Source organism: Salvelinus fontinalis, unplaced genomic scaffold (assembly GCF_029448725.1).
Source record: "Salvelinus fontinalis isolate EN_2023a unplaced genomic scaffold, ASM2944872v1 scaffold_0064, whole genome shotgun sequence".
NCBI classification, from domain to species: Eukaryota; Metazoa; Chordata; class Actinopteri; order Salmoniformes; family Salmonidae; genus Salvelinus; species Salvelinus fontinalis.
Genome location: NW_026600273.1, coordinates 393,757 through 421,229, shown reverse-complemented (window position 1 = coordinate 421,229; position 27,473 = coordinate 393,757). Strand labels below are relative to the sequence as shown.

Below are 27,473 nucleotides of genomic sequence, written 5' to 3'. Positions count from 1 at the left end.
CTACTTAGTCTTGAGAGTTAGACTAGTAGATGACACAACTCTTTCTGGGTCTCTACTTAGTCTTGAGAGTTAGACTAGTAGATGACACAACTCTTTCTGGGTCTCTACTTAGTCTTGAGAGTTAGACTAGTAGATGACACAACTCTATCTGGGTCTCTACTTAGTCTTGAGAGTTAGACTAGTAGATGACACAACTCTATCTGGGTCTCTACTTAGTCTTGAGAGTTAGACTAGTAGATGACACAACTCTTTATGGGTCTCTACTTAGTCTTGAGAGTTAGACTAGTAGATGACACAACTCTATCTGGGTCTCTACTTAGTCTTGAGAGTTAGACTAGTAGATAACACAACTCTATCTGGGTCTCTACTTAGTCTTGAGAGTTAGACTAGTAGATAACACAACTCTTTCTGGGTCTCTACTTAGTCTTGAGAGTTAGACTAGTAGATAACACAACTCTTTCTGGGTCTCTACTTAGTCCTGAGAGTTAGACTAGTAGATAACACAACTCTTTCTGGGTCTCTACTTAGTCTTGAGAGTTAGACTAGTAGATGACACAACTCTTTCTGGGTCTCTACTTAGTCTTGAGAGTTAGACTAGTAGATGACACAACTCTTTCTGGGTCTCTACTTAGTCTTGAGAGTTAGACTAGTAGATGACACAACTCTATCTGGGTCTCTACTTAGTCTTGAGAGTTAGACTAGTAGATGACACAACTCTATCTGGGTCTCTACTTAGTCTTGAGAGTTAGACTAGTAGATGACACAACTCTTTCTGGGTCTCTACTTAGTCTTGAGAGTTAGACTAGTAGATAACACAACTCTTTATGGGTCTCTACTTAGTCTTGAGAGTTAGACTAGTAGATAACACAACTCTTTCTGGGTCTCTACTTAGTCCTGAGAGTTAGACTAGTAGATAACACAACTCTTTCTGGGTCTCTACTTAGTCCTGAGAGTTAGACTAGTAGATAACACAACTCTTTATGGGTCTCTACTTAGTCTTGAGAGTTAGACTAGTAGATAACACAACTCTTTATGGGTCTCTACTTAGTCTTGAGAGTTAGACTAGTAGATGACACAATGTACCATTTAAACACGTGGTTGTTACATCAGCAGTATGTTTCTTGTTATGTCAGTCAGTCACTCAATTAGCCATGTCAGCTAACATATTCTTTACACAGTAGTTTTATATTGAAACAATGATGCAACATGATGACTGGTGTGGAACTGATGTGTGTAGAGGAGACTAAAGAGGATGATGTCATGAGCAGAGGGAAAACAGGTCTTACCTATGTGGACGATCTTATAGCCCTCCTCAGCTTCTCTCTGATAGGTTCTCTCGATCTTCTTGAGGTTCCTCTTCTCCCACTTCTTATTTACCCAGCCCACAGCTCTCCTTCGGATACTTATATCAGGTGGGAGAATGTCCTCCTTGTCTTCTTCCTTTTCCTCCTCCTCCTCTAAGTCACCCCTCTTGTAATTTTCAAGGAATTCCCTTCTTTCCTCTTCCACCATCTCCTCTCTTCTGTTTGCCTCTATTATCTCTCTCTCTCTGATTAAAGCTAAATGGCCTTTAACGGCTCTCTTTCTCTCCTCCTCTCTCTCTTCCTCTCTCTGCCTCTCCTCCTCTCTTAGTCTGAACATTTCTTTCTGTCTAGCAATTTCAATCTCTTGTTTTTTATCCTGCTCCTCTTGTTGTCTTGCCCTCTCCTGTTTTCTTTCCATCTCCAGCCGTCTTTCCTCCTTCTCCCTGCTGATTTGTTGTCCTCTTTCTATGTGTTCTCGTTCCCCCTTCAACACTTCTAACCTTCTCTCTTTACGTCTATTGAAGACTTCCCGTGCTTTTGCTTTAACATTCACTACTACATGTTTCTTCATGCTTACTTCCTTTGCTCTCTCTTCTCTTTCCCTGTACTCTTCCTCTGCTTCCTTAATCACTTCATGCTTGTCTTCCATCTCTCTCTCCTCTTCTATCTCCAGTTCATTCTGTCCCTCAATTTCCCCCAAAATATTTTTCTGCCCCTCCTTTCTTCTTCCTGCTTCCTCCCTCTCTCTCATGATCATCTTTTCTTTCTCCATCTCTTTCTGTTGCCGATCTTTTAATTCCATCTCTCTCTGATTCTCATTGTCTTTCTCCCTTTCTTTCTCCTTCTCCGTTTGTTTTTGTCTCTCCTCTCGTTGTTGTCCTCTGTGTATCTCTTCTATCTCTCTCTGTGTATTGTTCTCCCTCTCTCTTTCCTCCTTCTCCATGTCAATTTGCTTCTGTTTACATCGTTCTTCTTCATTCTCTCTTTCAATCTCTCTCTGCCTCTCTTCTTCTCTTTCCATATTTTTCTGTCTCTTCTCCATTCTCTTCCTTTTGATCTCTCTCTGTTTCTCTTTTTCACTCCCTCTTTCTTCCTCTTCCATCTCTATGTGCTTCTGTTTGTGTCTCTCCTCTTCTTCTTCTCTCTCCATCTCCTTCTTCTTCTCATCTTCTTGTTGTCTCTGTTTTGGTATTTTCTCCATTCTCTTTCTTTCTATCTCTTTCTGTTTGTTGTTCTCACCCTCCGTCTTCTCCTCCATGTCCATTTGGTTCTGTTTCCATTTATATTTGTCTGTTTCCATATTTTCTAATTCTATCAGCTGTTCCTTGATTTTCTTGAAGACTTCCTCCAATTCAGATGTCTTTTTGTCATTGATGAGGGCTGTTTCCATTTCCATCTCTCTCTCCACTCTATTTTTCATCTCCTCTTCACTTCGTCTCCAATCATTTTCTCTTTCTCTGTCTCTATCAAATGTTCTCTCTGGTTCAGTCTCGTCTTTCAATCTAATGTCTTCTTTCATTCTCGCAACCTCTCTGTCTAACACTAGTACATTTTGGTTAACCTGTTTCACTCTCTCATTCTGTCTTCTATACGCTTCTTTCGCTCTTTCAAATTTGATTTTGTATTGAATCTCTTTTGTTGTCATATCTTTTTTCAGTCTCTCAACCTCTCTCTCTAACTCTTTCACCTTTTCGTTAACCAGTTTGACTTTCTCATTCTCTGCAATACGCATGTCTCTTTCTCTTTCAAATATGATTTCCTTTTCAGTCTCTTTCAATCTCTCAATCTCTCGTTCTAACACTTTTATCGTTTCTTCTGCCTGTTTCACTTTCTTCTTCATTTCTTGTCTTTCCAATTCTGCTTTTCTCTCCCTTTCCATCTCCCTTTCTTTCTCTTTTTCCCTCTCTCTTTCCCTCTCTCTTTCTGTCTCAATAGGTTTGTTGTTCCAGGCCAGTCTTGGTCGCTGATCCTCCATGACTTTCTGCCATAGCCTCAATCTCTCTATCTCTTGCTTAAATTTAAAAGGTTAAATTAGTGATAATCTATGACCAAGACATACTTTCAAAGCATTTGCAGAGAATGATACATAGAAATACAACTTAGACCTAGGTAATTGAATCAAACACTGAACAACATCAATAGCAGGGTCATTTTGATTAATTCATCTGGACAATTCATTGTCAATTAATGTATTGACATGGTTTGAAAAAATTATGAGACATTTTATGGAATCAATTATGTCCAAAATGTGTACAAATACAAACACACAACTAGCTTGCCCATTCAGTTAGGGGTTTGAAAAATTCCCGTTGCAATTTAATGTTGCCTCTGATGTTTATGCTTGTAGAAATTACTACTACAAATGATGTTTCACTAATGCAATTATTTACAACCTGCACAGATACAGTTGTCAACAACAGTAATGACGTTAATAAGGAAGTGGATATTCAACCGGCAGAAGAAAGGCATAGGGGTTGAGATAAATGAAGGTTAGGTTTAGGACCTAGGGTTGGGTTACGGTAAAGGTTAGGTATAGTTTCAGTGAGGTTAAGGTCAGGGTTAACGTTTAGGAAAGGCATCAAAGTTAACATTGGGTTAGCATACTGCCGCCATTCATTTTCAGCCGGGTGAATATACACTGCCTTTTAATAATAACAATGACATGTCTTACGTGGGCCAGTTGAAGGTCCACCATCAGCAGCTCCAGCAGTTGTTTGAGTCTGTTGATCTCCAGCATTTGTCTCTGGTTCTCCCATTCTGTGGCTCTCTCTGCCTCTCTGATACTCTCTGTCTCGCTGCTTCTCTCTGCTTCTCTCTGTCTCTCTGCCTCCCTCAGTCTCAGGATCTCAGCCTTCCACTCTTTCATAATACCCCTTTCTACTCTTCTTCTCCTCCTTTCATCTTTCAAAAGGGCTCTGAGATGGTCTGTCTCAGACCCCAATTGTTCAATCATCCCGTCCTTCTCCGTTCCACCATTCCTCTTCTTCTTTTCCTCCTCCCAGAGGCACACTTGAAGTCTGTCCATCTCCTTCTTCTGATTTCGGATCGTTCGATCCTTCCCCCTCAACTCAAGCATGTGGGCTTCCTTCTCTGTACAGGTCTTCTTCTCTTCCCTCAGGAACTGAACCTCCATCTCTGCCTGCTTGTAGCTGGGTGCAAAGGAATGTCAACACATTATTTAGGAAGTGAACTCAGACAATTTACTACAATATTACAATAATAATTAAACTTCTGCTCAATTAAACTGCCTTTAATCACACAACTCACTCAACTGTGACTTACAGTACGTGAATGTGATGAGTTGACTGTCCATGATGGCCAGAGGTGGGTAATGTGTAGCTCTGGTCCAGGGCGTTAAGTACAGCTTGCAGACACTGAGCCTTCCTTCAGCAAGCCGCACATAATGCCCTGGACCAGAGCTCGGTTATGTGATGAATGACTTACAGACTGTTCCACATGATAGGAGGGGGTAAGAAGACAGTCCCAGTAGGAGACGGAGATCGTCCAGAAGAAGAAGAGGTGTCCATCTCAGGAAAGTTTCACAAGTTTTGTTTCTGGAAAATAAAGAGATGCCTTCGTTCAGCAACAATGTGTGTTTCTATGTTTCTGTCACTAGATGGTGCCATTGTACACAACATTTACTCACCAGGTCAGTGAATTCAGAAACAGCCTTCAGACTACAGTACTCAAGCTCTAGCCTACAACCCATCATGCATCAGCACGACTAATATAATAATACCTCATCACAACTTCATAATCACAGTACACCTGGATTGTGTTCACAAAGTGTTTCAGGGTAGGAGTACTGATCTAGGATCAGGTCCCCTCCTGTCAATCAAAACGCATTCAGTTTGATTTAAAAGACAAAACGGATTATTGATCAGCACTCCTTCTATGAGACTTTGTGAATATGAGCCTATGTGAAAGAACCTTTCTGGCATATGCTGGCTAGACAGTACACAGACAGACAGACAGATAAGTCAACAAGACAAACAGACAAAAGAGTAAATACAGATGGATTGATTTGAAAGCAACAGAAAAAAACAATTCCATAATTAATAATTGTATTTTATAAGGCTAGCTAGATAATGGCATAAAAAATATTTCAAATACATTAACGTTCACTTTAACATGTGTTATCTTACCATGACAGAATTATAGGTTAAGTAGGCTAGCGGATGGTTAATGTATTGTAAACTTTTGTAAATATTTGACTCACCTCAAATCCCACTTGTCAAACAGCAGTTTTAGTGTGGAACCGAATAACATCTTCGGCATTAACTTTCTCTGTTCTGGAACTGTATTGTTGCGTCATTTGGAACGCTCGAGCGTCATAATCCGTTCACCGCGCCTGCTTGATTGACAGCTAGGGGTTCTCCTGCGCATCAGTGTCCAAAAGTCGATATGGTTTAGCTACTCATAATTGATCAAGACACAAAATAATAACAGGACAGCCATAACTGTACAGACAAACATACAATCACAACAATTCCAATGAATTATAACCTCTTATTAGTTGGTCCCTGTGACAGTCAAATCCCAATAACCGCCTGCCTGTTGATTGTGGTGCTCTGTTTGGATTTTACCTCTCCGCTGTAGTAGTGATGGGCTTTCTGAGTCTATTCGGTGAGCCGGCACATTTGGCTCCGTTCAAGTAAAAGAGCGGGTTCATTTGGCTCATAAACGGATCTACCTTTAAAATGCTTAAAATAAATCTAGAACAATGAAAAAATTGCAAATATTCAATGTAAAAGCCAAAAGGTAGGCTACCATTAAGTCAGATCGTGAAATGCGCGTAAAAAAATGAAGAATTCGTTTTTAAGCACGAACTAAATCCTCTGGACCAGATTGACCCGCAAATCAGAGCGCCAGATGAATGGTTCTTTCACCGATGCGGTTCCCGACGTTCAACAAAAAGATCCGTTCAAAAAGATCCGTTCGTTCGTGAACGACATCACCACCCTGTAGTTCTCCACCATTGCGTACCGTCAGCTGGAGGAGCGTTCGTCCAACTTCTCATCCAAGTAAATGACAGCGGCGCATCATCCCTCCGCTGAAGTCCCAAGGGACTGCGAGGATAGTTCACGATGCAACAAGCGTTTGGGGAGTACATTCATTGAAACGCAATGACTGTTTTTACATTCTGGAGGGACTCTTGCTCCGGGGGAAATCTCAGCAGCGATGTCTCTGCTGTGCGTCAGAAGTCGGATATTTTTCTTCTTCGCTATGCTTATTATACTGTACATATCGGTCACATTAATGACATTGCAATTAGGAAAGTTGTCTGTCGGCTATTGGGGAGATGAGCATAGCCCGTTGAGTTGTCACCTAGTGAGATCACTCTGTTATAACACACTGTCTGTCTGTCTGTCTGTCTGTCTGTCTGTCTGTCTGTCTGTCTGTCTGTCTGTCAGGGAGAAGAGACTCACCTTGTCACCTAGTGAGATCACTATGTTATAACACACTGTCTGTCTGTCTGTCTGTCTGTCTGGGAGAAGAGACTCAGCTTGTCACCTAGTGAGATCACTCTGTTATAACACACTGTCTGTCTGTCTGGGCTCTGGTCTAAAGTAGAGTATTATAAAGGGAACAGGGCCCTGGTCTACAGTAGAGTATAATATAGGGAATTGTGCCCTGGTCTACAGTAGAGTATTATATAGGGAATAGGGCCCTGGTCTACAGTAGAGTATTATATAGGGAATAGGGCCCTGGTCTAAAGTAGAGTATTATAAAGGGAACAGGGCCCTGGTCTAAAGTAGATTATTATATAGGGAATGGGGCCCTGGTCTAAAGTAGAGGATTATATAGGGAATAGGGCCCTGGTCTAAAGTAGAGTATTATATAGGGAATAGGGCCCCGGTCTAAGGTAGAGGATTATATAGGGAATGGGGCCCTGGTCTAAAGTAGAGTATTATATAGGGAATAGGGCCCTGGTCTAAAGTAGAGGTTAACATAGGGAATAGGGCCAGGGTCTAAAGTAGAGTATTATATATGGAATAGGGCCCTGCTCTACAGTAGAGTATAATATAGGGAATTGTGCCCTGGTCTACAGTAGAGTATTATATAGGGAATAGGGCCCTGGTCTAAATTAGAGGATTATATAGGAAATAGGGCCCTGGTCTAAAGTAGAGTATTATATAGGGAATATGGCCCTGGTCTACAGTAGAGTATAATATAGGGAATTGGGCCCTGGTCTAAAGTAGAGTATTATATAGGGAATATGGCCCTGGTCTACAGTAGAGGATTATATAGGGAATATGGCCCTGGTCTAAAGTAGAGGATTATATATGGAATAGGGCCCTGGTCTACAGTAGAGTATAATATAGGGAATTGTGCCCTGGTCTACAGTAGAGTATTATATAGGGAATAGGGCCCTGGTCTACAGTAGAGTATAATATAGGGAATTGTGCCCTGGTCTACAGTAGAGTATTATATAGGGAATTGGGCCCTGGTCTACAGTAGAGTATAATATAGGGAATTGTGCCCTGGTCTACAGTAGAGTATTATATAGGGAATAGGGCTCTGGTCTAAAGTAGAGGATTATATAGGGAATAGGGCCCTGGTCTAAAGTAGAGTATAATATATGGAATAGGGCCATGGTCTAAAGTAGAGTATTATATAGGGAATACGGCCCTGGTTTACAGTAGAGTATTATATAGGGAATATGGCCCTGGTCTAAAGTAGAGTATAATATAGGGAATGGGGCCCTGGTCTAAAGTAGAGTATTATATAGGGAATAGGGCCAGGGTCTAAAGTAGAGTATTATATATGGAATAGGGCCCTGGTCTACAGTAGAGTATAATATAGGGAATTGTGCCCTGGTATACAGTAGAGTATTATATAGGGAATAGGGCCCTGGTCTAAATTAGAGGATTATATAGGGAATAGGGCCCTGGTCTACAGTAGAGTATAATATAGGGAATAGGGCCCTGGTCTAAAGTAGAGGATTATATAGGGAATTGGGCCCTGGTCTAAAGTAGAGTATTATATAGGGAATAGGGCCCTGGTCTAAAGTAGAGGATTATATAGGGAATAGGGCCCTGGTCTACAGTAGAGTGCTGCTGCAGATACGGAACCCCACCGGGCCTTCACGACTGACTGCCGACGTTATCTGCCCGAGGGATTTATCCAACCGGCACCTCCGTCCCGGCGTTACCTGAACGCTCATCTGAGGCCCGCTAATCGTTAGCTGTCTTATCGGCTGCTATCTGAACAAAACCCCACTACACGGAACCTACCGACGGAAACGCACGAGGTATCTACAAACAGACCTCCATCCTATGCTGCTACCGATAGCCATATACCCGGCCAGCTGTCTGGATCGCCACGACCCCAACCAACCTCTACTCACTGGACCCTTATTTATCACTCGATTAAGCTTGCCTCTCCTTAATGTAAATATGCCTTGTCCATTGCTGTTCTGGTTAGTGTTTATTGGCTTATTTCACTGTAGAGATTCTAGCCCTGCTCTCTATACCATATCCAACCCTGCAGTTCCACCACCCACATATGCGATGACATCACCTGGTTTCAATGATGTTTCTAGAGACAAGATCTCTCTCATCATCACTCAATACCTAGGTTTACCTCCACTGTATTCACATCCTACCATACCTTTGTCTGTACATTATTCCTTTAAACTATTTTATAGCCCCCAGAAACTTCCTTTTACTCTCTGCTCTGGTAGCTCTAGGCGACCAATTCTCATAGCTTTTAGCCGTACCATTATCCTACTTCTCCTCTGTTCCTCTGGTGATGTAGAGGTGAATCCAGGCCCTGCAGTACCTGGCTCCACTCCTATTCCCCAGGCGCTCTCTTTTGATGACTTCTGTAACCGTAATAGCCTTGGCTTCATGCATGTTAACATTAGGAGCCTCCTCCCTAAGTTTGTTTTGTTCACTGCTTTAGCACACTCTACCAACCCGGATGTTTTAGCCGTGTCTGAATCCTGGCTTAGAAAGACCACCAAAAATTCAGACATTTTTATCCCCAATTACAATATTTTCAGACAAGATAGAACGGCCAAAGGGGGCGGTGTTGCAATCTACTGCAAAGACTGCCTGCAGAGTTCTGTTATACTATCCAGGTCTGTTCCCAAACAATTTGAACTTCTACTTTTAAAAATCCACCTCTCTAAAAACAAGTCTCTCACCGTTGCCGCCTGCTATAGACCACCCTCTGCCCCCAGCTGTGCTCTGGACACTATATGTGAACTGATTGCCCCCCATCTATCTTCAGAGCTCGTGCTGCTAGGCGACCTAAATTTGAACATGCTCAACACCCCAGCCACCCTACAATCTAAGCTTGATGCCCTCAATCTCACACAAATTATTAATGAACCTACCAGGTACCACCCCAATTCCGTAAACACGGGTACCCTCATAGATATCATCCTAACAAACTTGCCCTCCAAATACACCTCTGCTGTTTTTAACCAAGATCTCAGCGATCACTGCCTCATTGCCTGCATCCGTAATGGGTCAGCGGTCAAACGACCTCCACTCATCACTGTCAAACGCTCCCTGAAACACTTCAGCGAGCAGGCCTTCCTAATTGACCTGGCCGGGGTATCCTGGAAGGATATTGATCTCATCCCGTCAGTAGAGGATGCCTGGTCATTTTTTAAAAATGCCTTCCTCACCATCTTGAATAAGCATGCCCCATTCAAGAAATTTAGAACCAGGAACAGATATAGCCCTTGGTTCTCTCCTGACCTGACTGCCCTTAACCAACAGAAAAACATCCTATGGCGTTCTGCATTAGCATCGAACAGCCCCCGTGATATGCAACTTTTCAGGGAAGCCAGAAACCAATATACACAGGCAGTTAGAACAGCCAAGGCTAGCTTTTTCAAGCAGAAATTTGCTTCCTGCAACACAAATTCAAAAAAGTTCTGGGACACCGTAAAGTCCATGGAGAATAAGAACACCTCCTCCCAGCTTCCAACCGCCCTGAAGATAGGAAACACTGTCACCACCGACAAATCCACTATAATTGAGAATTTCAATAAGCATTTTTCTACGGCTGGCCATGCTTTCCACCTGGCTACCCCTACCCGGGACAACAGCACTGCCCTCCCCTCTGCTACTCGCCCAAGCCTTCCCCATTTCTCTTTCTCCCAAATACAGTCAGCTGATGTTCTTAATGAGCTGCAAAATCTGGACCCTTACAAATCAGCCGGGCTAGATAATCTGGACCCTTTCTTTCTAAAACTATCTGCTGAAATTGTTGCCACCCCTATTACTAGCCTCTTCAACCTCTCTTTCGTGTCGTCTGAGATCCCCAAAGATTGGAAAGCAGCTGCGGTTATCCCCCTCTTCAAAGGGGGGGACACCCTTGACCCTAACTGCTACAGACCTATATCTATCCTACCCTGCCTTTCTAAGGTCTTCGAAAGCCAAGTCAACAAACAGATTACCGACCATTTCGAATCACACCACACCTTCTCCGCTATGCAATCTGGTTTCAGAGCTGGTCATGGGTGCACCTCAGCCACGCTCAAGGTCATAAACGATATCGTAACCTCCATCGATAGGAAACAATACTGTGCAGCCGTATTCATTGACCTGGCCAAGGCTTTTGACTCTGTCAATCACCACATCCTCATTGGCAGACTCGACAGCCTTGGTTTCTCTAATGATTGCCTCGCCTGGTTCACCAACTACTTCTCTGATCGAGTTCAGTGTGTCAAATCGGAGGGTCTGTTGTCCGGGCCTCTGGCAGTCTCTATGGGGGTGCCACAGGGTTCAATTCTTGGACCGACTCTCTTCTCTGTTTACATCAATGATGTCGCTCTTGCTGCTGGTGATTCTCTGATCCACCTCTACGCAGACGACACTATTCTGTATACTTCTGGCCCTTCTTTTGACACTGTGTTAACAACCCTCCAGGCGAGCTTCAATGCCATACAACTCTCCTTCCGTGGCCTCCAACTGCTCTTAAATACAAGTAAAACCAAATGCATGCTCTTCAACCGATCGCTGCCTGCTCCTGCCCGCCTGTCCAACATCACTACTTTGGACGGCTCTGACTTAGAATATGTGGACAACTACAAATACCTAGGTGTCTGGTTAGACTGTAAACTCTCCTTCCAGACCCACATCAAACATCTCCAATCCAAAGTCAAATCTAGAATTGGCTTCCTATTCCGCAACAAAGCATCCTTTACTCATGCTGCCAAACATACCCTTGTAAAACTGACCATCCTACCAATCCTCGACTTCGGTGATGTCATTTACAAAATAGCCTCCAAAACCCTACTCAATAAATTGGATGCAGTCTATCACAGTGCCATCCGTTTTGTCACCAAAGCCCCATATACTACCCACCACTGCGACCTGTACACTCTCGTTGGCTGGCCCTCGCTTCATACTCGTCGCCAAACCCATTGGTTCCAGGTCATCTACAAGACCCTGCTAGGTAAAGTCCCCCCTTATCTCAGCTCGCTGGTCACCATAGCAGCACCTACCCGTAGCACGCGCTCCAGCAGGTATATCTCTCTAGTCACCCCCAAAACCAATTCTTCCTTTGGACGCCTCTCCTTCCAGTTCTCTGCTGCCAATGACTGGAACGAACTACAAAAATCTCTGAAACTGGAAACACCTATCTCCCTCACTAGCTTTAAGCACCAGCTGTCAGAGCAGCTCATAGATTACTGCACCTGTACATAACCCATCTACAATTTAGCCCAAACAACTACCTCTTTACCTACTGTATTTATTTATTAATTTATTTTGCTCCTTTGCACCCCATTATTTCTGTCTCTACTTTGCACTTTCTTCCAATGCAAACCAACCATTCCAGTGTTTTTTTTAGTTTTTATTTTACTTGCTGTGTTGTACTCACTTCGCCTCCATGGCCTTTTTATATTTTTATTTATTTATACATATATCTGTTTGCCTTCACCTCCCTTATCTCACCTCACTTGCTCACATTGTATATAGACTTATTTTTTTTTCATTTTTTTTTTCACTGTATTATTGACTATATGTTTGTTTTTACTCCATGTGTAACTATGTGTTGTTGTATGTGTCGAACTGCTTTGCTTTATCTTGGCCAGGTCGCAATTGTAAATGAGAACGTGTTCTCAATTTGCCTACCTGGTTAAATAAAGGTTAAATAAAAAATAAATAAAATAAATAAAAAGTAGAGTATTATATAGGGAATAGGGCCCTGGTCTAAAGTAGAGGATTATATAGGGAATAGGGCCCTGGTCTAAAGTAGAGGATTATATAGGGAATAGGCCTCTGGTCTACAGTAGAGGATTATATAGGGAATAGGGCCCTGGTCTACAGTAGAGTATTATATAGGGAATGGGGCCCTGGTCTAAAGTATAGGATTATATAGGGAATAGGGCCCTGGTCTAAAGTAGAGGATTATATAGGGAATAGGGCCCTGGTCTAAAGTAGAGTATTATATAGGGAATATGGCCCTCGTCTAAAGTAGAGGATTATATAGGGAATATGGCCCTGGTCTACAGTTAAGTATTATATAGAGAATAGGGCTCTGGTCTAAAGTAGAGTATTATATAGGGAATAGGGCCCTGGTCTACAGTAGAGTATAATATAGGGAATAGGGCCCTGGTCTACAGTAGAGTATAATATAGGGAATAGGGCCCTGGTCTAAAGTAGAGTATTATATAGGGAATAGGGCCCTGGTCTAAAGTAGAGGATTATAAAGGGAATAGGGCCCTGGTCTAAAGTAGAGTATTATATAGGGAATTGGGCCCTGGTCTAAAGTAGAGTATTATATAGGGAATGGTCTACAGTAGAGTATTATATAGAGAATAGGGCTCTGGTCTAAAGTAGAGTATTATATAGGGAATAGGGCCCTGGTCTACAGTAGAGTATAATATAGGGAATAGACCCTGGTCTACAGTAGAGTATAATATAGGGAATAGGGCCCTGGTCTAAAGTAGAGTATTATATAGGGAATAGGGCCCTGGTCTAAAGTAGAGGATTATAAAGGGAATAGGGCCCTGGTCTAAAGTAGAGTATTATATAGGGAATAGGGCCCTGGTCTACAGTAGAGTATTATATAGGGAATAGGGCCCTGGTCTAAAGTAGAGTATTATATAGGGAATGGGGCCCTGGTCTAAAGTAGAGGATTATATAGGGAATAGGGCCCTGGTCTAAAGTTGAGTATCATATAGGGAATAGGACTCTGGTCTAAACTAAAGTATTATATAGGGAATAGGGCCCTGGTCTACAGTAGATAATTATATAGGGAATAGGGCCCTGGCCTAAAGTAGAGTATTATATAGGGAATAGGGCCCTGTTCTACAGTAGAATATTATATAGGGAATAGGGCCCTGGTCTAAAGTAGAGTATTATATAGGGAATAGGGCCCAGGTCTACAGTAGAGTATAATATAGGGAATAGGGCTCTGGTCTAAAGTAGAGGATTATATAAGGAATAGGGCCCTGGTCTAAAGTAGAGTATAATATATGGAATAGGGCCCTGGTCTAAAGTAGAGTATTATATAGGGAATATGGCCCTGGTTTACAGTAGAGTATTATATAGGGAATATGGCCCTGGTCTAAAGTAGAGTATTATATAGGGAATAGGGCCAGGGTCTAAAGTAGAGTATTATATATGGAATAGGGCCCTGGTCTACAGTAGAGTATAATATAGGGAATAGGGCCCTGGTCTACAGTAGAGTATTATATAGGGAATATGGCCCTGGTCTACAGTAGAGTATTATATAGGGAATAGGGCTCTGGTCTACAGTAGAGTATTATATAGGGAATAGGGCTCTGGTCTAAAGTAGAGTATTATATAGGGAATAGGGCCCTGGTCTACAGTAGAGTATAATATAGGGAATAGGGCCCTGGCCTATAGTAGAGTATTATATAGGGAATATGGCCCTCGTCTAAAGTAGAGTATTATATAGGGAATATGGCCCTGGTCTACAGTAGAGTATTATATAGGGAATAGGGCCCTGGTCTACAGTAGAGTATTATATAGGGAATAGGGCCCTGGTCTAAAGTAGAGGATTATATAGGTAATATGGCCCTGGTCTACAGTAGAGTATTATATAGGGAATAGGGCCCTGGTCTAAAGTTGAGTATTATATAGGGAATAGGGTCCTGGTCTAAAGTTGAGTATTATATAGGGAATAGGTCCCTGGTCTAAGGTAGAGTATTATATAGGGAATAGGGCCCTGGTCTAAAGTAGAGGATTATATAGGGAATAGGGCTCTGGTCTAAAGTAGAGTATTATATAGGGAATATGGCCCTGGTCTAAGGTAGAGGATTATATAGGGAATAGGGCTCTAGTCTAAAGTAGAGTATTATATAGGGAATAGGGCTCTGGTCTAAAGTAGAGTATTATATAGGGAATTAGGCCCTGGTCTACAGTAGAGGATTATATAGGGAATAGGGCTCTGGTCTACAGTAGAGTATTATATAGGGAATAGGGCCCTGGTCTACAGTAGAGCATTATATAGGGAATAGGGCCCTGGTCTACAGTAGAGTATTATATAGGGAATAGGGCTCTGGTCTAAAGTAGAGTATTATATAGGGAAAAGGGCCCTGGTCTACAGTAGAGTATAATATAGGGAATAGGGCCCTGGCCTATAGTAGAGTATTATATAGGGAATATGGCCCTGGTCTAAAGTAGAGTATTATATAGGGAATAGGGCTCTGGTCTACAGTAGAGTATTATATAGGGAATAGGGCTCTGGTCTAAAGTAGAGTATTATATAGGGAATAGGGCCCTGGTCTACAGTAGAGTATAATATAGGGAATAGGGCCCTTGCCTATAGTAGAGTATTATATAGGGAATATGGCCCTGGTCTAAAGTAGAGTATTATATAGGGAATATGGCCCTGGTCTACAGTAGAGTATTATATAGGGAATAGGGCCCTGGTCTACAGTAGAGTATTATATAGGGAATAGGGCCCTGGTCTAAAGTAGAGGATTATATAGGTAATATGGCCCTGGTCTACAGTAGAGTATTATATAGGGAATAGGGCCCTGCTCTAAAGTAGAGGATTATATAGGGAATAGGGCCCTGGTCTAAAGTTGAGTATTATATAGGGAATAGGGCCCTGGTCTAAAGTAGAGTATTATATAGGGAATGGGGCTCTGGTCTAAAGTAGAGTATTATATAGGGAATAGGGCCCTCGTCTAAAGTAGAGTATTATATAGGGAATAGGGCCCTGGTCTAAAGTAGAGTATTATATAGGGAATATGGCCCTGGTCTAAGGTAGAGGATTATATAGGGAATAGGGCTCTAGTCTAAAGTAGAGTATTATATAGGGAATAGGGCTCTGGTCTAAAGTAGAGTATTATATAGGGAATTAGGCCCTGGTCTACAGTAGAGGATTATATAGGGAATAAGGCTCTGGTCTACAGTAGAGTATTATATAGGGAATAGGGCCCTGGTCTACAGTAGAGTATTATATAGGGAATAGGGCCCTGGTCTACAATAGAGTATTATATAGGGAATAGGGCCCTGGTCTACAGTAGAGTATTATATAGGGAATAGGGCCCTGGTCTACAGTAGAGTATTATATAGGGAATATGGCCCTGGTCTAAAGTAGAGTATTATATAGGGAATATGGCCCTGGTCTACAGTAGAGTATTATATAGGGAATAGGGCCCTGGTCTACAGTAGAGTATTATATAGGGAATAGGGCCCTGGTCTACAGTAGAGTATTATATAGGGAATAGGGCCCTGGTCTAAAGTAGAGGATTATATAGGGAATATGGCCCTGGTCTACAGTAGAGTATTATATAGGGAATAGGGCCCTGGTCTAAAGTAGAGGATTATATAGGGAATAGGGCCCTGGTCTAAAGTAGAGGATTATATAGGGAATAGGGCTCTGGTCTAAAGTAGAGGATTATATAGGGAATAGGGCTCTGGTCTAAAGTAGAGGATTATATAGGGAATAGGGCCCTGGTCTAAAGTAGAGTATTATATAGGGAATAGGGCTCTGGTCTAAAGTAAAGTATTATATAGGGAATAGGGCCCTGGTCTACAGTAGATAATTATATAGGGAATAGGGCCCTGGCCTAAAGTAGAGTATTATATAGGGAATAGGGCCCTGTTCTACAGTAGAGTATTATATAGGGAATAGGGCCCTGGTCTAAAGTAGAGTATTATATAGGGAATAGGGCCCCGGTCTACAGTAGAGTATTATATAGGGAATAGGGAATGTCTGTCCGTCAGTTGAAGTATTTGCTCTCCCGGTGAAATTTCAGCTCTGGTGCAGATGTGCTGTGGTGGAGACCTTTGTGGGCTATACTCGGCCTTGTCTCAGGATTGTAAGTTGGTGGTTGAGGATATCCCCTAGTGGTGTGGGGGCTGTGCTTTGGCAGAGTGGGTGGGGTTATATCCTTCCTGTTTGGCCCTGTCCGGGGGTTTCTTCGGATGGGGCCACAGTGTCTCCTGACCGCTCCTGTCTCAGCCTCCAGTATTTATGCTGCAGTAGTTTATGTGTCGGGGGGCTAGGGTCAGTTGGTTATACCTGGAATACTTCTCCTGTCTTATCCAGTGTCCTGTGTGAATTTAAGTATGCTCTCTCTAATTCTCTCGTTCTCTCTTTCTCTCTGAGAACCTGAGCCCTAGGACCATACGTCAGGACTACCGGGCATGCTGACACCTTGCTGTCCCCAGTCCGCCCGGCCTTGCTGCTATTCCAGTTTCAACTGTTTCTGCCTGCGGTTACGAAACCCCTACCTGTCCCAGACCTGCTGTTTTCAACTCTTAATGATCGGCTATGAAAAGCCAACTGAGATTTATTCCTGATTATTATTTGACCATGCTTGTCATTTATGAACATTTTGAAAATCTTGGCTCTCTCTAATTTTCTCCTTCTCTCTTTCTCTCGGAGGACCTGGGCCCTAGGACCATACGTCGGGACTACCGGCCGTGGTGACTCCTTGCTGCCCCCAGTCCGCCTGGCCTTGCTGCTATTCCAGTTTCAACTCTTCTGCCTGCGGTTATGGAACCCCTACCTGTCCCAGACCTGCTGTTTTCAACTCTTAATGATCGGCTATGAAAAGCCAACTGAGATTTATTCCTGATTATTATTTGACCATGCTTGTCATTAATGAACATTTTGAAAATCTTGGCTCTCTCTAATTTTCTCCTTCTCTCTTTCTTTCTCTCGGAGGACCTGGGCCCTGGACCATGCGTCGGGACTGCCGCCCGTGGTGACTCCTTGCTGTCCCCAGTCCGCCTGGCCTTGCTGCTATTCCAGTTTCAGCTGTTCTGCCTGCGGTTATGGAACCGCCACCTGTCCCAGACCTGTTGTTTTTCAACTCTTAATGATCAGCTATGAAAAGCCAACTGAAAATTATTCATGATTATTATTTGACCATGCTTGTCACTTATGAACATTTTTGAACATCTTGGCATAGTTCTGTTATAATCTCCACCCGGCACAGCCAGAAGAGGACTGGCCACCCCTCATAGCCTGGTTCCTCTCTAGGTTTCTTCCTAGGTTTTGGCCTTTCTAGGGAGTTTTTCCTAGCCACCGTGCTTCTACACCTGCATTCTAGCTGTTTGGGGTTTTAGGCTGGGTTTCTGTACAGCACTTCGAGATATTATCTGATGTACGAAGGGCTATATAAAATAAAATTTATTGATTGATGTGCCCATCTGCTCTCCAGGTGTAGACCCAGGGGGCCCGTTTAGAACCTTTTTAGGACATTTCGAGATGACAGATGTTTGTGTTTGGTCTATTAATGTACCTGTGAGTTGAAATTTTTATCATTTTTGACAAAATTAGACTCCTTTAAAGTGCCAGTTTTTCGCTCAGGTAGGGTATTAGCCCTAGCCACAAAAAAAAACACCTTTTCAACATTTCAAGATAGCAGTGTGTTCAGTATGATCATTTCAAAGACAGCTGCATCTTCATTTTATTTATATTATTCATTTTTTTTTTCTTTTTAAATTTTCATCATAAAAATTACCTCGGCTGTTAATTAACCACCCTGCATACCACTACTGGCTTGCTTCTGAAGCTAAGCAGGGTTGGTCCTGGTCAGTCCCTGGATGGGAGACCAGATGCTTCTGGAAGTGGTGTTGGAGGGCCAGTAGGAGGCACTCTTTCCTCTGGTCTAAAAAATATCCCAATGCCCCAGGGCAGTGATTGGGGACACTGCCCTGTGTAGGGTGCCGTCTTTCGAATGGGACGTTAAACGGGTGTCCTGACTCTCTGAGGTCATTAAAGATCCCATGGCACTTATCGTAAGAGTAGGGGTGTTAACCCCGGTGTCCTGGCTAAATTCCCAATCTGGCCCTCAAACCATCATGGTCACCTAATAATCCCCAGTTTACAATTGGCTCATTCATCCCCCTCCTCTCCCCTGTAACTATTCCCCAGGTCGTTGCTGCAAATGAGAACGTGTTCTCAGTCAACTTACCTGGTAAAAAAAAATAAAAATAAAAAATAAATAAATTATTAAAAAAACTCAACTCCAGATGTGGGATCAGCCTGGATTTTTTTTAAACACTTTTGCAAAATTTCAAGATAGCAGTTAGTTTAGTTTGATGTAAATAAAGATAGCTGCATCTTTATTTTACTTATTTTCAAAAATATTTTTTTACCAAAAACATATGAAAATGAATAAAATAAAGTTGCGGCTGTCTTTATTTACATCAAACTGAACTAACTGCTATCTTGAAATGTTGAAAAAGTGTTTTTAAATGGCCATCCTTTTAAAATAGGCATTTGCAAATTAGTTGAAAGGCTAAGAGAATCATCTCCAACCTCCTCTCAGGAGATGATTCCCTTAGCCTTTCAACTAATTTTCAAATGATAGGATAATTATTTAAAAACACTTTTTCAACATTTCAAGATAGCAGTTAGTTTGTTTTGAGCATATCAAAGACAGCTGTAACTTTATTTTATTTATACACTGCTCAAAAAAATAAAGGGAACACTTAACCTCTACCGAGTACCTAACCCGGATCCGGGAGCACCCCCCACCCCCCCCACACTGATTAGCATCGCTAGCATAGCGTCACAATTAAATAGTAGCATCTAAATATCATTAAATCACAAGTCCAAGACACCCAATGAAAGACACAGATCTTGTGAATAAAACCACCATTTCAGATTTTTTAAATGTTTTACAGGGAAGACACAATATGTAAATCTATTAGCTAAACACGTTAGCAAAAGACACCATTTTCTTACTCCAACTGTTTTTTCCTGCGTCAGTAGCTATCACTAATTCGACTAAATGAAAATATATATAGCCACTAACCAACAAACAAATTCATAAGATGACAGTCTGATAACATATTTATGGTATAGCATAGTTTTTTTTTTTTTAAATGTGCATTTTTCAGGTATAAATCACAGTTCTACATTGCAGCTGCAATCTGATATAGTGCTGATGCAGCTAGAACAATTACAGAGACCAACGTTATATAACTAATTACTTGTCTTAAAACATTTCAGAAAAAATACACAGCGTACAGATATTGAAAGCCCAACATCTGGTGAATCCAAACAATATTTCAGATTTATTAAATGTTTTATAGCGAAAACAAAATGTAGCGCTAAATTAGCATAGCCACGCCAGCCAGAACCAGCTGGGCGCGCCCGACCAGTTCACATGCACGACAGATATATGAAATAACATCGTAAATTGGGTCTTACTATTGCTGATCTTTCATCAGAATGTTGATCAAGGTGTCCTTAGTCCTGATGAGTCGTTCAATCCATTCACAATGGCAACTTTCCCTCTTCATTTAGCCTGGGTACTGGTCGACTGGCACGGTCCCTGTCCAAAGTTAAAAAACTCACAGAACGGAACACGGCAAAACTCCCGAAAAAATTCTAATAATCTGATTAAACTATATTGAAAAAACATACATTACGATGATATGGTCACATGTATCAAACAAACTTCGAGACGGAGATAGTTTTCATCCGTAACGTCAGCATAACAAAAGACAATTGCACCTCTAAAACGCGCGTTTCAGAAAACCGGAAGTTGTCGGTCACGCTAAAGAAATAGGTCTTATTTCACGTCAGTACAAGATAAACAAAAAATTACTCCTCTGACGTCTTCCTGACACCCAGAGGAAGACGAATGAAGTGTGTTTCGGGTCATAGGTGGCGTGACCATATATAGGCAGAGCGTTGAAGCGAGCATACACATCTTGCAATCTTCTTCTTGCTCAGGGAAAGTGCTGTCAAATGACCTGTGTTTCACTCAGAGTCAAAATTGAAACGGTTTTAGAAACCATAGCTTGTTTTCTATCCAATGGTATATGGTTATATGCATATAGTAACAGCAATAATTGAATAAGAGGCAGTTTAATCTGTAGAGGCAATTATGCTAATGTGAAACAGCACCCCCTGTATTCTCAAGAAGTTAACAACACAATGTAACTCCAAGTCAATCACACTTCTGTGAAATCAAACTGTCCACTTAGGAAGCAACACTGATTGACAATAAATTTCACATGCTGTTGTGCAAATGGAATAGACAAAAGGTGGAAATTATAGGCAATTAGTAAGACACCCCCAAAAAAGGAATTGTTCTGCAGGTGGTGACCACACACCACTTCTCAGTTCCTATGCTTCCTGGCTGATGTTTTGGTCACTTTTGAATGCTGGCGGTGCTTTCACTCTAGTGGTAGCATGAGACGGAGTCTACAACCCACACAAGTGGCTCAGGTAGTGCAGCTCATCCAGGATGGCACATCAATGCGAGCTGTGGCAAAAAGGTTTGTTGTGTCTGTCAGCGTAGTGTCCAGAGCATGGAGGCGCTACCAGGAGACAGGCCAGTACATCAGGAGACGTGGAGGAGGCCGTAAGGAGGGCAACAACCCAGCAGCAGGACCGCTACCTCCGCCTTTGTGCAAGGAGGTGCACTGCCAGAGCCCTGCAAAATGACCTCCAGCAGGCCACAAATGTGCATGAAGGTTGCTGTGATGAAGGTTCCTGGTGAACAGATTCGACATGAACTCAATAGAAAGGAACTGCAGCTTGCAGACTTTCCAGGAGATGACAATGATCCTAAACTCTCTGTCCTGATAGGAGCAGACTACTACTGGCAGATAGTATCAGGCAGAGTGGAGCGGCTGACGGAGACGCTGGTTGCTTTAGAGAGCACCTTTGGATGGTCGGTGCAGGGACCCGTGTTCATGTCAAGTGTCGCCGAGGCAACCTGCATGTTCATCCCACTTGATGAAGACACACTAGTCTCCAAACAACTGCATGCATTCTGGGAGCTTGAGTCTCTGGGTATTATAAGCGAGAAAACACAGAACCCAGAGGAAACCGAGGCTCTACAGAGGTTCGAGGAAACAACCACCTTCAAAGATGGGCGATACCACGTGGAGTTGCCATGGAAACGAGAAATGCCAGAACTCCAAGACAACTATAGAATCGCCAAGAAACGGTTTGAAGGTCTGAAGAAAAGACTGAAGAAGGATGTGACGTTGTACAGCAGATACAATGAAGTGGTAGAGGACTACTTACAACAGGATATTGCAGAGGACGTGCCCAAGGACAACGCATCAAGTGCAGACAACGTAAAATACTACTTACCTCACCATGCAGTACTCCGAGAAGATAAGGTGACAACAAAACTGAGAGTGGTGTTTGATGCCTCGTCCCATGAAGATGGCTGTCCATCCCTCAATGACTGTCTACTCACAGGACCGAACCTGAATCCGGATCTGCTCAGCGTTCTGATAAAGTTCAGACTACATGAGATCGCATTCATGGCAGACATCAAGAAAGCTTTCCTGCAGATATCCCTAGCAGAGAGAGACAGAGACGCCGTGAGATTTCTATGGCTCACAGGCCCACCAAGGGGAGAAAATGAAGAGGAGCTGCGTGTGCTGAGGATGAAAAGAATAGTATTTGGAGCTTCCCCAAGTTCATTTTTGCTGGCAGCTACAATCAGGAAGCACCTGAAACAATATGAAACAGAACAACCAGAAGTTGTAGAGATACTGAGAGAGTCACTCTATGTAGATGGTTTCATTGCAAGTTCACACAATGTTGAAGAGGCTTACCTTGTGACAACAACTGCAAAGCGAATGCTGTCGATTGCAGGCATGGACCTCTGCAAGTGGATGACCAATTCTCCTGAATTGAAAACAAAATGGGAGGAGAGTACGACAACTGAGCACCCGTTGACGCTAGAAACACAAGGATTAGTGCTGAAGGTTTTAGGCTTAGTATGGAGACCGGAAACAGATGACTTTGTGTTTGACCTCAGGCCGCTACTGAGCATTCTAAAGCAAAATGAAAACACAAAGAGAAGTGTTCTACAGTCGTCTGCACGTATCTTCGACCCTCTTGGTTTCTTAACTCCCTTCACCATCAGGATCAAGTGCATGTTCCAGGAAATGTGGGAGAGGGGACTCAACTGGGACGAAGAATTACCACCTGATCTGACACGAGAATGGCAACAGTGGTGTTCAGAGCTACCCCAGTTACACCAGCTCACCTTACTAAGGTGGTACAGAACAGACATGCGGCCACAGAATAGCCACACTCTGAAACTACACGTGTTCTGTGAAAGGGCTTACAGTGCAGTAGCTTACTTGCAAGGTGAGTCACAAGACAGGGATACAAGAAGTCTAGTCGCATCCAAGTCCAGGGTAGCCCCACTCAAGAAAATGACGCTGCCACGCCTGGAGCTCATGGGAGCTGTGATTGGAGCGAGACTCGCAAACAACTTGATGACCACACTGAAATTGGAAGAAAAACAGATCCAAATGTGGACAGACTCGATGATCGTGCTGCATTGGATTTGCAGCTCAGCTCAGAAATGGAAACAGTTTGTTGCGAACAGAGTGACGGAGATCCAGTCCTTGACCAATCCTGAGTCATGGTCACATATTGAAGGGAAAACTAATCCAGCCGACCTCCCTACAAGAGGACAAACTGTTCGAAACTTGACACAGAGCGAGCTATGGTGGAATGGACCCAGAATTCTGACATCACCCAATCAGTCCGAAGAGACTGATGATAACAAAGTTCCGGAAGAGGTGAATATAGAACTCAAGTCCAGCTGCCAGGTTACTGTACAACTCGCAGCAAACAGCACAGCAATCACTGAACCTGTGATGGAGCTTGAAAGGTACAGCAAACTGAAAAGAGTATTCAGAGTCACCGCCTGGATAAAGAGATTCATAGCCAATGCTCGTACAACCATAAAGATACAAGGTGAACTGACTGCTGACGAACTGTTCGATGCAGAAAAGTACTGGATTAAGGTAACACAACAACAGAGTTTTGGACAGGAGATCAAACTACTGAAGGCAGGAAAAAGCCTAAACAATGACTGTAAAATCAGAGAACTGAAACCGTTCCTGGACGAACACGAACTACTCAGTGTAGGAGGAAGACTGCAACAGTCCAGCTTCACATTCAGAGAGCAGCACCCATGGGTTCTGCCCAACAAGTACAGATACTCAGAAATTTTGATACAGTACCACCATGAGAAGGTGATGCATTCTGGAGCAAGAGACACTCTAGTACAAATCAGAGAGCGATACTGGATCTTGAGTGCTAGGCAGCTAGTCAAGAGCACAGTGGCAAGATGTATAGTGTGCAAAAGATTCAAGGCAAGAGCCGGACAGCAGGTCACTGCGCCTTTACCAAAAGACAGAATAACTGAATCGCCACCATTTGAAGTCACAGGTGTGGATTTTGCAGGACCGCTCTATGTGAAAGAAAATGGGTCTGTGAAGAAGTCATACATTGCACTGTTCACTTGTGCGGTAACCAGAGCAGTGCATTTGGAACTGGTCTCAGATCAGTCCACAGAGAAATTCCTGCTAGCTCTAAAAAGATTAATCTCAAGGAGAGGATTATGCAAGGTAATCTACTCAGACAATGCAAAAACGTTCAAGAGAGCTGATCAGGACTTGAAAGAGCTGTGGAAGGCAATCGAAGAGCCCCAACTTTTGGCTTTCTTCTCAGAAAGGGGCATCACCTGGAGGTTCATCGCCGAGCGAGCAGCCTGGTGGGGCGGATTCTGGGAAAGACTTGTCAGGTCAGTGAAAACATGCCTGCGAATGGTTCTTGGGAGAGCTTCACTCAACTTTGAAGAGATGTGCACAGTCCTGACAGAGGTTGAAGCAATTCTAAATTCTAGGCCTCTGACCTTCGTGCACAATGAAGTGGATGAACCACAACCCCTGACCCCAGCACACTTCCTGGTGGGTAAACGACTAACCTCTTTGCCTCCAAAGCCATTTCCAGCTGACACTCAGCACCCAACGCTAAACAAGGAGGACATGACACGCAGATGGAAGTACAGGCAGAGACTTGTGACCAGCTTCTGGAACAGTTGGCGAAGAGACTACTTGCTGGATCTAAAGTCAGCACACCGCTGTGATACACCACAGCCCAACCCACTGAAAGCGGGTGACGTTGTACTCATTGGAGAAGATAACACCCCCAGACAAACCTGGAAACTATGAAAGATTGAGGAACTGTTTCCAGGCCGAGATGGCCTACTTAGATCATGTTCAGTTCGTACTGCTTCAGGGACTTTGTTGAGGAGACCTATTCAGTTGATATACTGCCTAGAGATCTAGATGAACACAGTTGTTCATCGGGGGGGGGAGGATGTTGTAACTTTAATGTGTTACAGAGTTAATGTTTAAGTTAATTAATTGAGCTGTATCTAAAGATATTTCTTTACAGTTATTTACATATGTAATTGTATTGGTTAGTATTGAATTACGCTTTTGACTGCAAGTTCCAGAATGCCTTGCGACAGGAAGTAGAGAGTGAACACGCTAGTTAAGTGCAATTAACAGGTGATTATTTAGCTCCTTTGCGCTAGCATCTCACTGGCATTGCTCTGTAGAATCTAAAGTTGTTAAATGTAACGTGATCAAGAATTATTACTAAAATAAGCTTTCATATCAAACCCGACGTCCCGAGTCATTACTTTGAAGATAGTTATTCTATAACAATGCTTCACCTTCTACAATATAAACATGGTGTCTACGGGCTGTAAACAATTAAAAACATGTATTTCTGAATAATAATATACAATCGTGTAATTAAAAGAATTATGTTTTTAATGCTTTTTCTTTCCATAGAATCCTAAAACTCACTAGCTTCTAGAACTCTCGTCTTCCTAAAACTCACTAGCTTCTAGAACTCTCGTCTTCCTAAAACTCAATAGCTTCTAGAACTCTTGTCTTCCTAAAACCCACTAGCTCCTAGAACTCTCGTCTTCCTAAAACTCACTAGTTTCTAGAACTCTAGTCTTCCTAAAACTCACTAGCTTCTAGAACTCTCGTCTTCCTAAAACTCACTAGTTTCTAGAACTCTAGTCTTCCTAAAACTCACTAGTTTCTAGAACTCTAGTCTTCCTAAAACTCACTAGCTTCTAGAACTCTCGTCTTCCTAAAACTCACTAGCTTCTAGAACTCTCGTCCCCTTGGAACGAGCCCAAACAAAACTCAAATCAAATTGTATTAGTCACATGCGCCAGATACAACACTGGAACTCTTACTTACGAGCCCCCAACAGTGCAGTTAAAAAATACAGAAAAGAATAAGAGATAAAACTAATATCCAACACAGAAAAACGTGTCAGAATAAATTGTGACCATGGTAACTCACTGGCTAAATGCAAAACACAAACCTATTTGACTGCCCACCCTTGAGATAATCAGCAACCAAGTTGTCCTTACCACGGACATGTCTGATTTCAAGAGGAAACTCCTGCGATATCCGTAGTAACTTTCCACCTCACTGCAGAGCTTCTCTCTCTTTTCAGGGTTCACTAGATAGGCATGTTGTTGGATATAAAAGCAGGGTAACAATGTCAATATAATTGTACCCAAAAATGTCAAATTGGTTGCATGAATAATTATGATTACTAAATGTTACATGATTGTAAATATGAAATATCAAAACCAAATGTTCACCCCTTTGTTAATATGTATTGGCAATAATTAACTTAATGGTGAGGCATGGAATAATAAAACATGTATATTTTGTCAGGCTGAATGTTTGAATATATGAGGTGATTTGAGTCATGCTTCTTCAGTAGTGGAATAAAGACAATTAGCACTTGAATGTAGTCAATAAATACTGGAGTGATGTGAGATTGTTAATAAAATTGATTATAGACTAATTTATATTATTATTATAATATTTTTTTTGATTGAAAAAACGACCTGAAAAGACATATTTTCAACTTTCAATTTCAACTACATCCCAACATATATTCAACGTCTTTTGAATGACATTTTGCTAAATGGGAATAGTGCAATATCAAAACACAGTTTTAACGTGTCCAAATCAATAACCAATATGCAGAAACAGTTTGGGATATAATGAAAACCTAAACATTTTGGAGTGTTTCATTGTGATTCCAGTGGGTCACCAACGTGGTAAACAGCTAGCTACATTGTGATTCCAGTGGGTCACCAACGTGGTAAACAGCTAGCTACATTATGATTCCAGTGGGTCACCAACGTGGTAAACAGCTAGCTACATTGTGATTCCAGTGGATCACCAACGTGGTAAACAGCTAGCTACATTGTGATTCCACTGGGTCACCAAAGTGGTAAACAGCTAGCTACATTGTGATTCCAGTGGGTCACCAACATGGTAAACAGCTAGCTACATTGTGATTCCAGTGGGTCCCCAACGTGGTAAACAGCTAGCTACATTGTGATTCCAGTGGGTCACCAACGTGGTAAACAGCTAGCTACATTGTGATTCCAGTGGGTCACCAACGTGGTAAGTGTAACACAATTCTTTTTTGTTAGTCACTTTTTGTTAAATCACATAAATAGTAACTCTTTCAATACAGAGCCTGGATTTTTTCCCTGAGGGTAAAATCAATTGAACAGGGGGCAAACATTTAGGGTTCTACATTGACATTCATTAAAATACTCCTACTACAATGTTAAAATAATCTACATTGTGACATTATTTAATTATTTAATTGATATCATGAAAAAACTCCTTCATGTATTTTCTGATGTTTGATCAGAGATCTTTTACCAGAGTATCTCTTCCCACATTGACCACAGCTATAAGGTTTCTCTCCTGTGTGTGTTCTCTGGTGCACTGTCAGATCACTAGATTGACAAAAACTCTTCCCACATTGATCACAGCTATAAGATTTCTCTCCTGTGTGTGTTCTCTGGTGTGCAGTCAGCTGGCCAGATTGACAAAAACTCTTACCACATTGATTACAGCTATA

General features: G+C 42.3%; 3 protein-coding genes across 3 annotated transcripts in view; 1 reads left to right on the top strand and 2 right to left on the bottom strand.

The window, feature by feature from the left end:
* Positions 1–27,473, bottom strand: part of LOC129842748 (zinc finger protein 664-like) — a 275,164-nt gene that overhangs the window by 139,120 nt on the left and 108,571 nt on the right. The window lies entirely within an intron of this gene.
* LOC129842754 (zinc finger protein 239-like) overlaps positions 1–27,473 on the top strand; it is a 54,422-nt gene that overhangs the window by 17,239 nt on the left and 9,710 nt on the right. The gene's annotated exons all lie outside the window — the stretch shown is intronic.
* On the bottom strand, positions 3,070–5,089 carry LOC129842757 (capping protein inhibiting regulator of actin dynamics-like). Its single transcript, XM_055911397.1, has 2 exons — positions 4,749–5,089; positions 3,070–4,453 (listed from the first exon to the last, which is right to left on the bottom strand). The coding sequence occupies exons 1-2, from the start codon at positions 4,829–4,831 to the stop codon at positions 3,889–3,891; spliced, it is 648 nt and encodes a 215-aa protein (XP_055767372.1). The 5' UTR covers positions 4,832–5,089; the 3' UTR covers positions 3,070–3,888.